The sequence below is a fragment of the Podarcis tiliguerta genome, assembly GCF_965153285.1.
Source record: "Podarcis tiliguerta genome assembly, chromosome: 3".
Lineage (NCBI taxonomy): Eukaryota > Metazoa > Chordata > Lepidosauria > Squamata > Lacertidae > Podarcis > Podarcis tiliguerta.
The window spans coordinates 17,840,714-17,854,190 of record NC_139536.1 but is presented as its reverse complement, the minus strand read 5'-3'; the positions used below and the strand labels follow the sequence as shown (position 1 = coordinate 17,854,190).

The 13,477-nt window shown below is 46.3% G+C and overlaps 1 protein-coding gene across 1 annotated transcript; it reads right to left on the bottom strand.

Moving 5' to 3' along the window:
- Window positions 1-604: 604 nt before the first annotated feature.
- On the bottom strand, window positions 605-13,017 carry LOC310674169 (glycine N-methyltransferase-like). Its single transcript, XM_083433154.1, has 6 exons — window positions 12,643-13,017; window positions 10,852-10,979; window positions 6,508-6,621; window positions 3,960-4,102; window positions 2,951-3,072; window positions 605-1,091 (listed from the first exon to the last, which is right to left on the bottom strand). Exons 1-6 carry the CDS (start codon window positions 12,846-12,848, stop codon window positions 920-922), a joined length of 885 nt encoding a protein of 294 aa, XP_083289280.1. The 5' UTR covers window positions 12,849-13,017; the 3' UTR covers window positions 605-919.
- Between the last annotated feature and the right edge of the window lie 460 nt (window positions 13,018-13,477).

Sequence of the window (13,477 nt, the reverse complement as noted above, 5' to 3'; positions counted from 1 at the left end):
AATACCAGTTGTTCGGGAATACTGGAGGAGGAGATGGTGGGGCTCTACTGCCAGAAATGTTTCAGGGGGAAGTGCTAAAAGTCAAATACATGAAAGCTAATCAGAGTGCCACCATTAACTCCGTCCAATTGTCCCTCATCAAGATCTCTGGGCACAATGTATTTTAAGGAGTGCCCTTAAGTAAGTGCCTGCTGAAATGAATGGGAAATTTGCAGCACTTTTCCTTCATCAGAAGGCAGAAGATACTCCCAGCCAAAAGGTCTCCTCACTGAGAGCACCAAGAGCCAAAGGTGGGCAATCACCCCCCCCCCCAACTGACCCTATAAGGGTTGCATGCCAGTGGCTACCCTCACTCACATAAACACTCCAGCTCAGGAGACACTGCCATGTTTTCTTCTTTTCCTTATTTTTTCTTCTGCCACCTTCAAAGCTAATGAGGTTCCCAAACTGGCCATTACTCCAGGTGTAGCTAAAGCACGAGTATTTGCTCATCCCTCCTCCCCACTCCAAAGAAACACACACACAGCCACAATCATTCGGAATTTCAAGCATCAGTGCGAATCATTGAGGCAATCTCAAGGCAGAGAAGCAAAAACCAAAAAAGTTATCAAGAAACAAAGTTTAGTAAGCTCATGTGACCTTGCATATGATTCAGATGCAAAGCAAGCCATTGCCACCTTCTTCCCTCAAGAGCTCCCTGATTTGAGCAACGGCTCCTCCAGTCTCCCAAAGCAGATTAACTAGATTTCCCCCTTAGAAAAGGGCAAGATGGAGGGGTGGGGAAAGACTCCTTCAAGAACTTCCTCTTCGGGTTCAGGTACCTCTTATGCACATTCACTGCCGCTTGCACCCCCACTGGCCGCTCCAGCAGCTGAAGAGAAACCATCTGCGCCTGCTGGAGTCGTCTGCGGAATCATTCTCAGCCAGTTTTCTTCACCACATGGATGAAATAGCATGGGCTGTACTGCTGGCCCGGGGTGTAAGGCTTGAAGTCCCCCAAGACGCTGTGTTCGCATGGGCACTGGAAGGCGTTTTTCAGCAGTTCTGTGAAAGGCTCCAGGCGATGGGGGTAGTAGGAGAGGCGGAACTGGCTGGTGAGACACACACAAAAGAAACGTTAGCAGCTGTCTGCTCGGCAGCTTCCCTCAGAAATCTTACTTGTGTATACATGTAGCAGGTGCACTACCCATCCAGCATCCTCTTGCTTTCTGGTTCCTAAATCTCCCGCTACAGATCTTGGCTGCCACACTAATTCTCTGTGCTGTTTCATCACCAACCTTGAAGCGACTGCAGTAGAGGGCTGTACAGCTGATTTTATCCCTTTCAGTGATAAGGGATTGCAGTGGGGTGATGGTTCAACCTGGAGAATCAGCGCTCCTTTACTTTTTAAGCTGTAGACAGGGCGAAATCTCCAGCCCAGAGGCCAAACTCACCATCCAGGCCACACCAATCACTAGCCCTGCTCCACACCTTTCCAAGTTATTTTGCCTTGCTGAAATACCTGTCTCTTGCTTGCCAGGATGGAAAGAAACCTAACCTTTGCAGCCCACATTTCTTGCTTTGCCTCTGGCCCCACCACCACTTGGGCTGAAGAAAGTTTGGTTTATTGCTAAAAATAAAACATGCAAAGATCTCTGCATCCTCCCTAAGCTGGATAAGCTGTACTCTAGGTAAAGGTAAAGGGACCCCTGACCATTAGGGTCCAGTCGGGGACGACTCTGGGCTTGCAGTGCTCACCTCGCTTTACAGGCCGTGGGAGCCAGCATACAGCTTCCGGGTCATGTGGCCAGTTTCTGGTGAACCGGAGCAGTGCACGGAAACGCCATTTACCTTCCCGCCGGAGTGGTACCTATTTATCTACTTGCACTTTGACGTGCTTTCGAACTGCTAGGTTGGCAGGAGCAGGGACCGAGCAATGGGAGCTCACCCTATCACTGGGAATCGAACCGCCAACCTTCTGATTGGCAAGCCCTGGGCTCTGTGGTTTAACCCACAGCACCACCCGCATCCCATTAAGCTGTACTCTAGCCATGCATATTTGTTGGATCACACAGTATTGCTTTTCCTACGCAAACATCCTTTTCTTAACAGAATGTGATTGGGTTTCACCTTTGAATAGGAATGTGAAGGGTTAAACTAGGGGCAGAGGTGCACACGCAAGCATGTTAAACCAGAGGTGAGGGACAGACGCATGTGTGGTTGGCACAAAGGGGTGAAGGCATTCAAAGCACATTTGAATGAATGCACTTAGAAACCCTCCTTCTTAGTCGGGAACTGAGACATCTCACAATTTCCAGTCACAGGGACAGGTGTAGATTGAACAAGTCTTAGAAGCTCTTTCATACTTTTGAGCTAATTGCAGAAATAGCTGAAGAGCTGCTGGTGTGCCTTGGGGTGTTCCTCAATTTAAGCTGCCACGTGTTCAGGTAAGTGCCTCGGATGTGGCTGTAATCTCCAGTGATTCCATCTTTCAGAGCCAATATAAAGGAAGAGAATCTTATTGGCTGGGAGCTGTTTTTTCAACAAGGCTGGATATGGCATGGGTATCTTCTAGTTATAGCCCATTTAACGATTATCTTGCCTTTTCAGGTAACACCCGTACAAGGCATCATGCAATATATCAAACAATAAAACATTAAACAAAACCAACTGACTTGCCTAAAACATGAAGCCAACAAGTAGAGTTTAAAGTGTATGAAAAGCCACCAGTGAGCAGGGCATAAACAACTAAAGGAAGGAAGCTGCGGGGCCACCATTGAAAAGGCCGTGATTCTGATATCTGCCAATCTGATGGTTCTTAGTAGCAGGCCCCAAGAGCAGATCAGCCCTGGCTGATCTGGACCCAGACATGTGTTAGCTCCCACCCAGCCTTTCCAAGTAGCTGGGTTCTCCCACATTTGCTATCAGGCTGAAGGCTCTGGATAGCATACAAGGTCTGAACAGAACATACCTTAGTTCCGGGCTTCCATCATTCCCCTCGGGCGGCACTTGCACTGTATAGTCCAGCGTCACCATGCTCGGTTTGTTGTTCACAAGAAGTACAGATGTTGTGATGTCCTTGGTTAAGTCACTCTAGGACAGAGGTGGGGGGAAAGAGAAAAAATAAACTTCCAGTTTTCATTCCCTTTCTTGTTGGGTGCATTCTTGACTAGTTCATTGTGATTAGCCCAATGCAATCCTAGTCCAGGCTATGCAATGGACACATCTTCCCCATAAAACCCCTCCCTTCTCTCTAGTGTTGATACAGATAAAAATTACACATAGGAGCTATTCCCATTCTGATTATGAACCCAGGACAGGTGCCAGTCCAAATGCTGGCTCAAACACCCAGAGAACTTCATATTGTCTTTATGAGACTAAACCATCTCAGAATGCAGGTGCAATGCAGGTGTCTCCTCCACCTGTAAAATTCACTGTGTGTGCTAGCCTAGGCCATTTGGGAAATAACTATGCTAGATGCATTTTCCTGAATGCACTTCCTTTGCCCCTGAATTGTCTCTTTTGGGCATGGAGCTGCATTCAAGGTGGGGTGTACAATGCAGAATGGTACCATGTTCTCTGTCTGAATTGATTGCTGGAAGCATGAAAGTCGTAGAAATGTTTTCCCTTTATTAAAAGGGCTACTACCATCACTACTGCAAGGCTTTGGCAAAAGACCTATTTCTAGGAGGTAAAGGTAAAGGTAAAGGGACCCCTGACCATTAGGTCCAGTCGTGACCGACTCTGGGGTCGAACCAGAGCAGCGCACGGAAACGCCTTTTACCTTCCCACTGGAGCGGTACCTATTGATCTACTTGCACTTTGACGTGTTTTCGAACTGCTAGGTTGGCAGGAACAGGGACTGAGCAACGGGAGCTCACCCCGTCGTGGGGATTCGAACCCCCGACCTTCTGATCGGCAAGCCCTAGGCTCTGTGGTTTAACCCACAGCGCCACCCGCGTCCCATTTATAGGAAGTACCTTGTAGTAAATGTTCTTCCCAGGTGGGGCACAGCCTGTTTCCAGGATGTAGTCATAATTACGGTGGTCAATGACAAGGATGCCACCTGGACGCACCATACTGGCAATGTTCTTCAGAGCCTGTTTATGGGCAGCTTGGTCACCTAGGAAAAGAGACAACTACGAATTAAATTCCTTACTGCAGCTAGAGAGAGATTCTTCACATATGCATAAAACCTGAGAGGCCTGGTCATATATTTTCTTCATTGTCAAACTAGGACGATGTTGATTCTGGGTTTTGAGAGCATCATATAAACCCAGCATTTGAGATCTACCAATGTTGCCCTGCTAAATGTTCCATCTTTTATGTAGTATAGACTAGCCTCAAAAAGAAGCAGGGCCTTTTCTGTGGCAGCCCCAAAACAGTATTGGCATTCATTATTCAACCTTCCTTTTCAGAAGGCAGGTTAATATCTTCCTTTCTTTTTGCTCTGCCATCATAGTTGGCTGTTTTGTTTCCTGCTGCTGCTGCTGCTTCCAGTTTTCCATCTGGTTTTTGTTTTAGTGATCAAAAAGAACATTAAAATCAATATGCACACTGCTTTTTAAAAATGAAAAGCAGTGCTGATATTTGAAGTTAACAAACATGTTTAGGGTAGGTTGCAAGAGACCCTGTTGTCCCAAAAAACAATTACCTGCAAGTTTCTGTGGTAAAGAATGTCTCTGCAAAGTAGATGGGCTGTACTGCTGCTTTGGACAAATTCTAAGCCCCAGCACAACATAGCTAGACATGAAAGCGCACCTGGAAGGGGCAGCTCATAGGAACTGGAGGGGAGGTGTGGCCAGCTCTTCCTGCCTTGCAATATGCAGCTTCCAAATGCAGCAGATGCAATTAACCTCAAGAAGCATGGTAAGAGTTGGGATTATCTTACAGGTCAGCCACAGTGTGTATTTGTACGGACAGGTACATGAGGTTAGAGATAATTGCTGTGGATTCTGGTTGCTCAAGTTAGCCTTAGAAAAAGGTTATCACGATAATTGGACATTAAACAGGAGGTGATGCAGCTACGGAAGGAAATGATCAACATATGTTTGCAACAGGAGCGGGAAACCTGATTTTAAGAAAATTTGGCTTGATTTGTAATAATTTGGAAAATTAATAATAATAATTTGAAGAAAAAAGAAAAAGGCTATCACCAAGGAGCAAGGTGTTAAAAAGCAATGGGGTTTCGGATAAGCCCTGCAGTCTAACCTGCGCCTTTTCTTACTTTTCCTGGCCTTATTTCCAGTTATATTCCTGGTGACCACCTAAATGTCTCCCACTTTAACAGACTTTTATCCGCCACAGACACAACTCTTCTTCACTGGTCTTACACCCAGTCTAGATCAGATGGACTTATGTGTGTGAGATTCCTTAACGGAGGGTTGGGGGAATCTGCAGCCCTCCATATCTAGTTGGACTTCCACTTCGCCATCAGCCCCAGTCAGCATAGCCAATGGGCAGGGATGAATAAAAGTGTAGTCCAACAACATTTGGGTGGTCGCAGGCTCCCCACCGGTACTTCAACCAATCTGAGGTGTATTGGGTCCTTGCTCGAATATCAGCTTGCTTTCACACATAAAAAGGAGTCCTGTGGCATCTCAAGCACTTCATAAGGGATGCCCCTCTGGAAACTGAGACATTGTATTGTTTTCCTTCTTGGTGCTCCATTAAATTTTCTGTTTTAACAATTTAAAGCACTCGTTTTTACATCCTTAAGATATCCGTGACTTCCCTTCTCTTTCCATGGTCCATTTTACATATCATAAATCCCTGCATATTCTACAAAAACTATACCATTCAGTATTCCATTATTACACCCATCAAAACTTATTTACACTGTTGGATTGATCTTAATGTTGCCAACATTTTCAGCTGCAAAGAGTTATTTCCCATATATGCAATAAACGTTTTCCAATCTTCTCTAAACGTATGTTCTTCTTGTTCTCTTATTCTATATGTTAAGTCTGCAAGCTGCACATACCCTGTCAGCTTAAGTTGCCATTCTTGTTTGGTTGGGACCTCGCTCGTTTTCCATTTTGGGGCTAACAAAACACAGGCCGCAGTAGTGGCATACATAAATAACCTTTTTTGACACCTGGGAATTTTGGTCTGAATTATCCCCAACAGAAAGGACTCTGGGTGTTTTTTGGAGGGGAAGTACATTTAAACATTTTTTTCAATTCTTTATGGATCACTTCCCAATCGCCCACCATCTTCTTAACTATGGGTAGCCTGAAGAAAGGGCTCTGAAGGAAAGTATGCAATAAGAGCCTGGTGGATCAGGCCAGTCCAGCATCGTGTTCTCACAGTGGCCACCCGGAAACCTGTGGGGAACCAAAGGACCAGAGCACAAGAGCCTTCTCCCATCCTGCAGTTTCCAGCAACCAGTATACAGAAGCATTAGTGCTTCTGACCATCGGAGAGCATAGCCATCATGGCTAGAAGGCTCAGTCACTCAACACTTTCTATAGCACTGGACAGTGCTTACTGACCCCAGGAGCATGTAACCAGCCTTGCAACACTCACCTTTAAAATCTGGGAGGTGTGCAAAAGAGTTTCCTAAACAGATGACAGCGTCAAAGCCCTTGCCAGGCTTCTCTAGGTCCTGTGACAGGGTGAGCCAGTTCGCCTCCTCGATGACTGTGGAACAAAACAAAAAAAGTGCATTGAACACACGGAGGAGAGTTCTTCTTTCTCTAGCCAACCCTCTGCCTCCTCACATTTTCTGCAGCTGGAGGATTTTACGTTCCTCGTGCAGAAGGATAGTGAAAAGTGCCACCTTAAAGAAAAAAGGCACTTAGTTGGGAAGCCTCTTATCTGTTACGAAATACAATGTGCTAAGCATGAAAATAATCCCCAGGTTTCTCTCCCCCTGCAATTTGCTGCTGAGACTCTTTGAAAGTGCGATTAAGGCAGTGTTTCTCAAACTGCAACTCCCATCACCCCTAGCTAGCAGACCAGTGGTCAGGGACAATGGGAGTTGTAGTCCAAGAAGTTTGAGAAACACTGTATTATGGTGGGGGGGAGGGGTTGGCATAGGCATTAACAGCCAAGGATGGAAACTTCCAGCTTTCTCCATCTTGCTGTGGCTATATGTGGTTTGCTGTATTCCTTTTTATACCTGGATCAGGAAGGTACGAGTATGGAGTCTTTGTACTGGGAATTGTGTTGAGAGACAAACCCACAAGCAGGTCCTGCATGCAACCGCGCTCTCCCCACTTGCAATTCCCAGCTGCAAGTGATCTTCCAGCTTTTCCTGTGTGGCATTCAGATCCTCCCATGGGCTCACAGCACCTACTTTGATGTTTCAGCATTTAACCAATTCGTACATGCTTTCATTTGCTGCTGTGGTCATAAAAAAAATTACTAAATTAAATTAAAGCCAAAGCTCATCTTTCCCCAGGTGCTAATATCGCTTTGCTTTCCACAAATGCAGTAGCCAGAACCCAGTGGCTGGGTTACCCATGTCCCCGTTCTGTTCTGATGACAAGCCCACTTGGCGTCAGCTGGCAATACCCCAAAATGATGCAACTTGCAGATGCCATTTAGCCCCAGGTCAATCTGAGTGCAGGAAGGAACCTGAAAGCCAGCATCACCTCTAATTACCATATTTTTCGCTCTATAAGACGGACCAGACCACAAGACGCACCTAGTTTTTGGAGGAGGAAAATAAGAAAACAAATATTCTGAATCTCAGAAGCCAGAACAACAAGAGGGATCACTGTGCAGTGAAAGCAGCAATCCCTCTTGCTGTTCTGGCTTCTGGGATAGCTGTGCAGCCTGCATTCGCTCCATAAGATGCACACACATTCCCCCTTACTTTTTGGGAGGGACAAAATGAGTCTTATAGAGCAAAAAATACGGTAAAAAGAAGATGCATTGAAAACTGAGTTGGGCACTTGTGACCAGCAGGCAAAAGGAAAGGAGTCAGACAACGACATTTCTCTATAGGAAATCTGACAAAAGAGGTTCAAAGACTGTCTCAAGGCAAATCTAAAAAAAGTAGTATAAACACTGACAACTGGGAAACACTGGCCTGTGAGCGCTCCAGTTGGAGAACAGCCTTGACCAAAGGTGTCATGGGCTTTGTAGACACTCGAACTCAGAACGCAAGGGAGAAACGTGCTAAGAGGAAGGCACGCTTGGCAAATTTACACCGTGATCAACTCCCGCCTGGAAACCAATGTCCCCACTGTGGAAGGACGTGTGGATCCAGAATGGGCCTCCAGTCACTTACGGACTCATTGTTAAAACTTTGTTTATGGAAGACAATCTTATTCGGCTACGAGTGATCGCCAGAGAAGAAGAAGATAGGAAATTAGATTTTAACAGAATTCTGAAGATCACCGACTAGGCTGTTTCAAATCTGTTGTTTCCATGCAAATGCAGAAAAGGCACTAGCTGTAGAACTCAGGAACTCAGGTTTTAATAATCAAAAAGAACAGAAGTTCTTAGCCCTTGCAGCTCAGATAATAGTTTGTTGTTGTTTAAAATCTCCAAAATTTGGAGAAATCTTTGAAGATGGAGTGGAGTTCAGTAAGAATTCCATTGGCACTAAGGCACAGCTTCAGTGCCCTGTAGAGCTCATTGCCATGCAGATCACAGGCCCAAAACAAATTATGGGAACCTGCACTATTTGTGTAACTTGCAGCTTGCCAAATTTTGCTTATTTCAGTACAGAATTTATTATTAGTTGTAGTTGTTTACACATACAGTCCTAATCACAGAGTCAGCATGGACAATTTGAGACGCTTGTACATGTAAGCACCAACGTTGAAGTAGATGAATTGATCCAAGAGTCAAACTCTTTTCTTAAGCATCAAGGCAATACTTCTTTGTGAACCGGGTGCTATTTATTCCCCTCTCCATATATCGTAAATCACACAAATAATAATAATAATAATAATAATAATTTTTATTTATATCCCGCCCTCCCCAGCCGAAGCCGGGCTCAGGGCGGCTAACAACAATTAAATAATCAAACAATCAAATAATCAAACATTCTAAAAACATTCCATTATAAAAATTAATTAAAATCAAATTAATGGCAACCGTTGAGCAAAATTCTGTGCAGGTTGCCAGAGGAGGGAGTCAGGCTGGGACCTGACCAAAGGCCTGGTGGAACAACTCTGTCTTGCAGGCTCTGCGGAAAGATGTCAGGTCCCGCAGGGCCCTAGTCTCTTGTGACAGAGCGTTCCACCAGATTGGAGCCGCAGCCGAGAAAGCCCTGGCTCTAGTTGAGGCCAGCCTAACCTCTCTGAGGCCTGGGACCTTCAGGATGTTTTTATTTGACGAGCGTAGGTTTCTCTGTGGGGCATACCAGGAGAGGCGGTCCCGTAGGTACGAGGGTCCTAGGCCGTATAGGGCTTTAAAGGTTAAAACCAGCACCTTAAACCTGATCCTGTACTCCACCGGGAGCCAGTGCAGCTGGTATAGCACCGGATGAATGTGATCTCGCAGTGAAGACCCTGTAAGGAGTCTCGCTGCGGCATTAAACACCCAAAGGTGTTTAAATTTCACTGATCGGGTTTCATATAATTACACGATATTGTGAAGTCAGGAGGGGCACCATACTCTTATTTCAGGCCAAAGATGGGGCTGAGAGGAGCGTCTCCTTGCGCCCTTTGCAGGTAAACAAGCCAGGCAAAGACACAAACACCAGACCACACCAAGTTTAGTCCTGGAAAAGGGATGTGTCAACAAGGAGCTCATTACGGCATTGACATTCTGCCAGTTGCTTCAGCAGCACTGATCATATTTCGGCCTGTATACATAAACTTGCTTGCTAACAAATGCAAGCAGAACTTTCAAGAGATGCCCGAACCCCAATTATTTGAAGTGTTCACAATTTGACTCCTCAGCTACCCAGGGCAAGAACAACTGCAGATGTTACTGGCTTGGGCCACAATTCTGATTTACATGTTTGCATCCTTAGCAAGAAGCTTACAGATAATTATGACTCAAGTGCAGCAGCAAACAAAATTAACAAACCACAAGCAATTACTAAAATAATACAGCAGTGTTTAGAGCAAACCTGGGATTTATTGTATGATGCAATAAGCAACTAAAGTTTCAGAAGCTCTATCCTTTTAAGCTGCCAAGGCAAATTTTAATAAATGGGATTGAGATTTAAAGGTACACATGTTCACTTTGAGGTGATATTTATTTTCCTGGTGTGTTACTGCAGAAAATACTATCTCACTTTTATTAAGCTTATTAATAAGGGCATTATTAATCAAATTGCTACCTTGCCTTTCCTCCTAAACTTGTGCCATTCCACATGGAACATACCCAAGAAACTATCTATCAATCGGTTTTAGTAGCAAAGCAAATCTGTTTACATGTAACAAAGCAGATGGTAAATCAGCCAAAAAATATTTGGTCAGTTGTTTGTCTTAACCAACGATGACAAGATTTTATTTTGTATGCTTCTCTCCTCATGCTCTGGGGCCCTGTGAGTTACAGGTATCTATGACCCTTTTTTCTGGTGGTGCCCACCCTGTGGAACACCCTGCCACAAGACGAGGTGTCAGGCCTCATCACTGTTCTGTTCCACCCAGCTGCTAAAAATGTGGCTGTCAAAAATTATTACACACAGAATGCACACAACACAAAAAGACTTTCAGGTGGTTATTTTTCAGCTCTACTATTATTATAGGTTTATTAGGATGTTTTCATTTTGATAGCTGCTCAGGAGCTTTGCAACTGGGGTACTGCTATTTTGCGTTAACATTTTGATCTAATGACAGGTTGGGATGGGGAATGCTAGACACTTCAACATTGCAGCAATGCTTGGTTTTGTCAGTCGCCTTGGGCTTCTTTTGAAAAGTAGGCGGGATGCAAGATTTTTAATAAAAATAGGTAAAATACCCCAATGGTCGAAAGCGTCCTCTTTTCGGCGGTTCCATCTCTCCTTCAGGGCATATTTGAGCATCTTGTCACTCGCATCCACGCTAGTGACCCTGAATCCTTCCTCAACAAGCATGATGGAGTCCACACTGCATGAGATAAAAGTGTTCAGGTATGTGGATTAAATAATCCCCCAAGTAAACTCAGAACAGCAGTTCCTTGCATTGCTATCCAGTAGTGAGAGCAGATAATAAAATCACAGAGTTGTCGGAAGGGACCATAAGGGTCATCTAGCTCAACCCGCTGCAATGCAGGAATCTATTCCCCAACCTGAGACTCGAACCCATGGCCCTGAGATTAAGTGCCTCATGCTTTACCATCTGTGCCCCTACATCCGTGCTTGGTATTCACAGTGGGGAGGAGTCCCAGTCAGATGAGAAATAATCACTCCAGAACACTTAAAATTACCAAAAAGAATAGCTTTCATTTTTAAGCCTGCCTGGTCAAATGATCACAGGAGGTTAAGATGTGTTTAAATTCCCCACCGGGAGAGATACGGGTGGCAAGGCCTGCCTTTTAAACAATGGAAGGAGAAAGCCAGAAAGCGGGATACTGTAAACTGCCCTGTGATCCTCAAATGGAGAGCGGTATACAAATTTACTAAGTAAATAAATGAAGGAGGAGACGAGAGCTGAGGCAAGGAGCATGGGAACCGGTCACAGCACATTAAAAAGTGCAGGCAGGGCTGGATTTAGATGATGTGAGGCCCTAGGCTACTGCACTTGTGAGGCCCCTCCCAATCCCCCAGCCTCACAACTAGAAGAAAATGGAAGAGTGTTATAAACAAAATTGAGCGAAACCAAGAATGATGATGGATATTTAAAATTCTGCAGTTCACAATTTCTCCTCTAAAGGACATCAGAAAACTTAATCAAAATTTGTCTGCGTTTGTCACTTTCAATGTGCCCCCCCCCCAGTCTACAATCGTGGCCCTTAATTCATTTTTTAAAATTCTTTTGAGTCTTTAAAAACAACTCTCTCCAAAGCAGTTAGTGACCATAAAGCTATGAAATAGCCGCAAGATTGTTTCCACATTAGGAAAGGCCATCTGAAATTTTTCCTTGTACATAATTTGATAAAGGTCTGTATGAGACAGAGTGCTCTGCTGTAAGCCTATGGCTTTATCTCATGTACAGGTGAAAGTGCAAAGTTAAATAGGTTTCAGGTCAGTATCTTCTGGGTGTGCTTCCACCAACAGTTCAACACCTTGCTGAATTTCTTGCTTAGATGCTATCAGAATAGCAAGAATGGAAAACAATTGTGCAACATCACTGTACACAGCACATCTAATATAGGAATAAAGGATTTTATCCTAAACTTACCTCTTGAAGAAAGTGCATCTAAGGCCCTAGGCTTCAGCCTACTTAGCCTATACATAAATCCCCACTGACAGGGTGTCATATTCCTAAGCGGGAGGGGGCGCCTCTCCCACAACAAAGCAAGGGGGGGGGGCTTTCCTTTCATTTAAAGCACATGCGATGAAGCGCACGCCTTCAAAGAATCCTGGGAAGTGGTGGTTTGTTAGAGGGTGCTGGGAATTGTAGTTCCCAGGATTCTTGGGTGCGGAGTGTCGAGCCATGTGCTTTCAATGGGGGGGGGGGAGGTCCTGATCAGCTGCTGCGTGCACGGATCCAGATTAGACCACCCTGAGACACAAGCCCCCCTGTGGAGAAGGGAGCCCAGGCCTTCAAGCTGGGTCATGATCCAGCACCCAGCACCGCCTCCTCCTGCTGCTGCTGCCGTGTGACTCACCCGGTGCCGCAGGCCACGTCGAGCACCGTGTTGCAGCGCTGGGCGCGCAGCAGCGACACCAGCCAGTTCTTGTACTCGGCGGTGCGGCTCCGCGTGTCGCCGATGTAGAGCTGCCAGACCCGCGCCGCGCGGCCGTCGGCGTACTGGTCCGGCAGCCCCTCGGCCGCCACGCCCAGGGAGCGGGTCCGGTAGATGCTGTCCACCATGGCGAGAGCACAGAGGCTACTGCGGGCGCCCACGGACGGGAAGGAGAGCGCGCAGATCCACGAGCGCGCGCCTGGCAGCCGGTAGAGCTTCTGCTACTACTGCAGCCGCGTCTGGGCAGCTGCGCGCAACAAGCCCCGGCAGCCAGCCCAGCAGGGGCAGCCCCGGCACCGCCCCTTCGACCCTGCAGCTCGCCAATCAAAGGGCGCAGCGCCGGGCACACCCCCTGCCGGGCCCCGCCTCTCTCCTCCCCCCACCTCTTGCGTGTGCACCGCCCCCCCCCCGTCTACTGTTTCCAAGCCGGAGGGCGGCAGCTCAGCGGCTCGTGTTGCTTTGTCACCTGCGCCCTTTGCACACCTGCTCGAGGAATCCCTATAAAATATGCGTATGTGTGCAGGGGTGTCCACTTGAATAAAATATTGGGGAGGGGGACAGGTAAGGCCCGCTGGGCCCCCTCAAATATTTATTTGGGGGTGGGACCGGGTTCCCTAGGAGTTGGATGTGTGCGCGTAGATCACAGTTTTTAAGAAATGCAGCCAAGATCGAAAACAGGAGGCAGCCTATGAACGCATTTGCAGGTGGGGGGGGGGAACAGAATAAAATTGTAGAGTTGGAAGTGAGGAATGCCTAG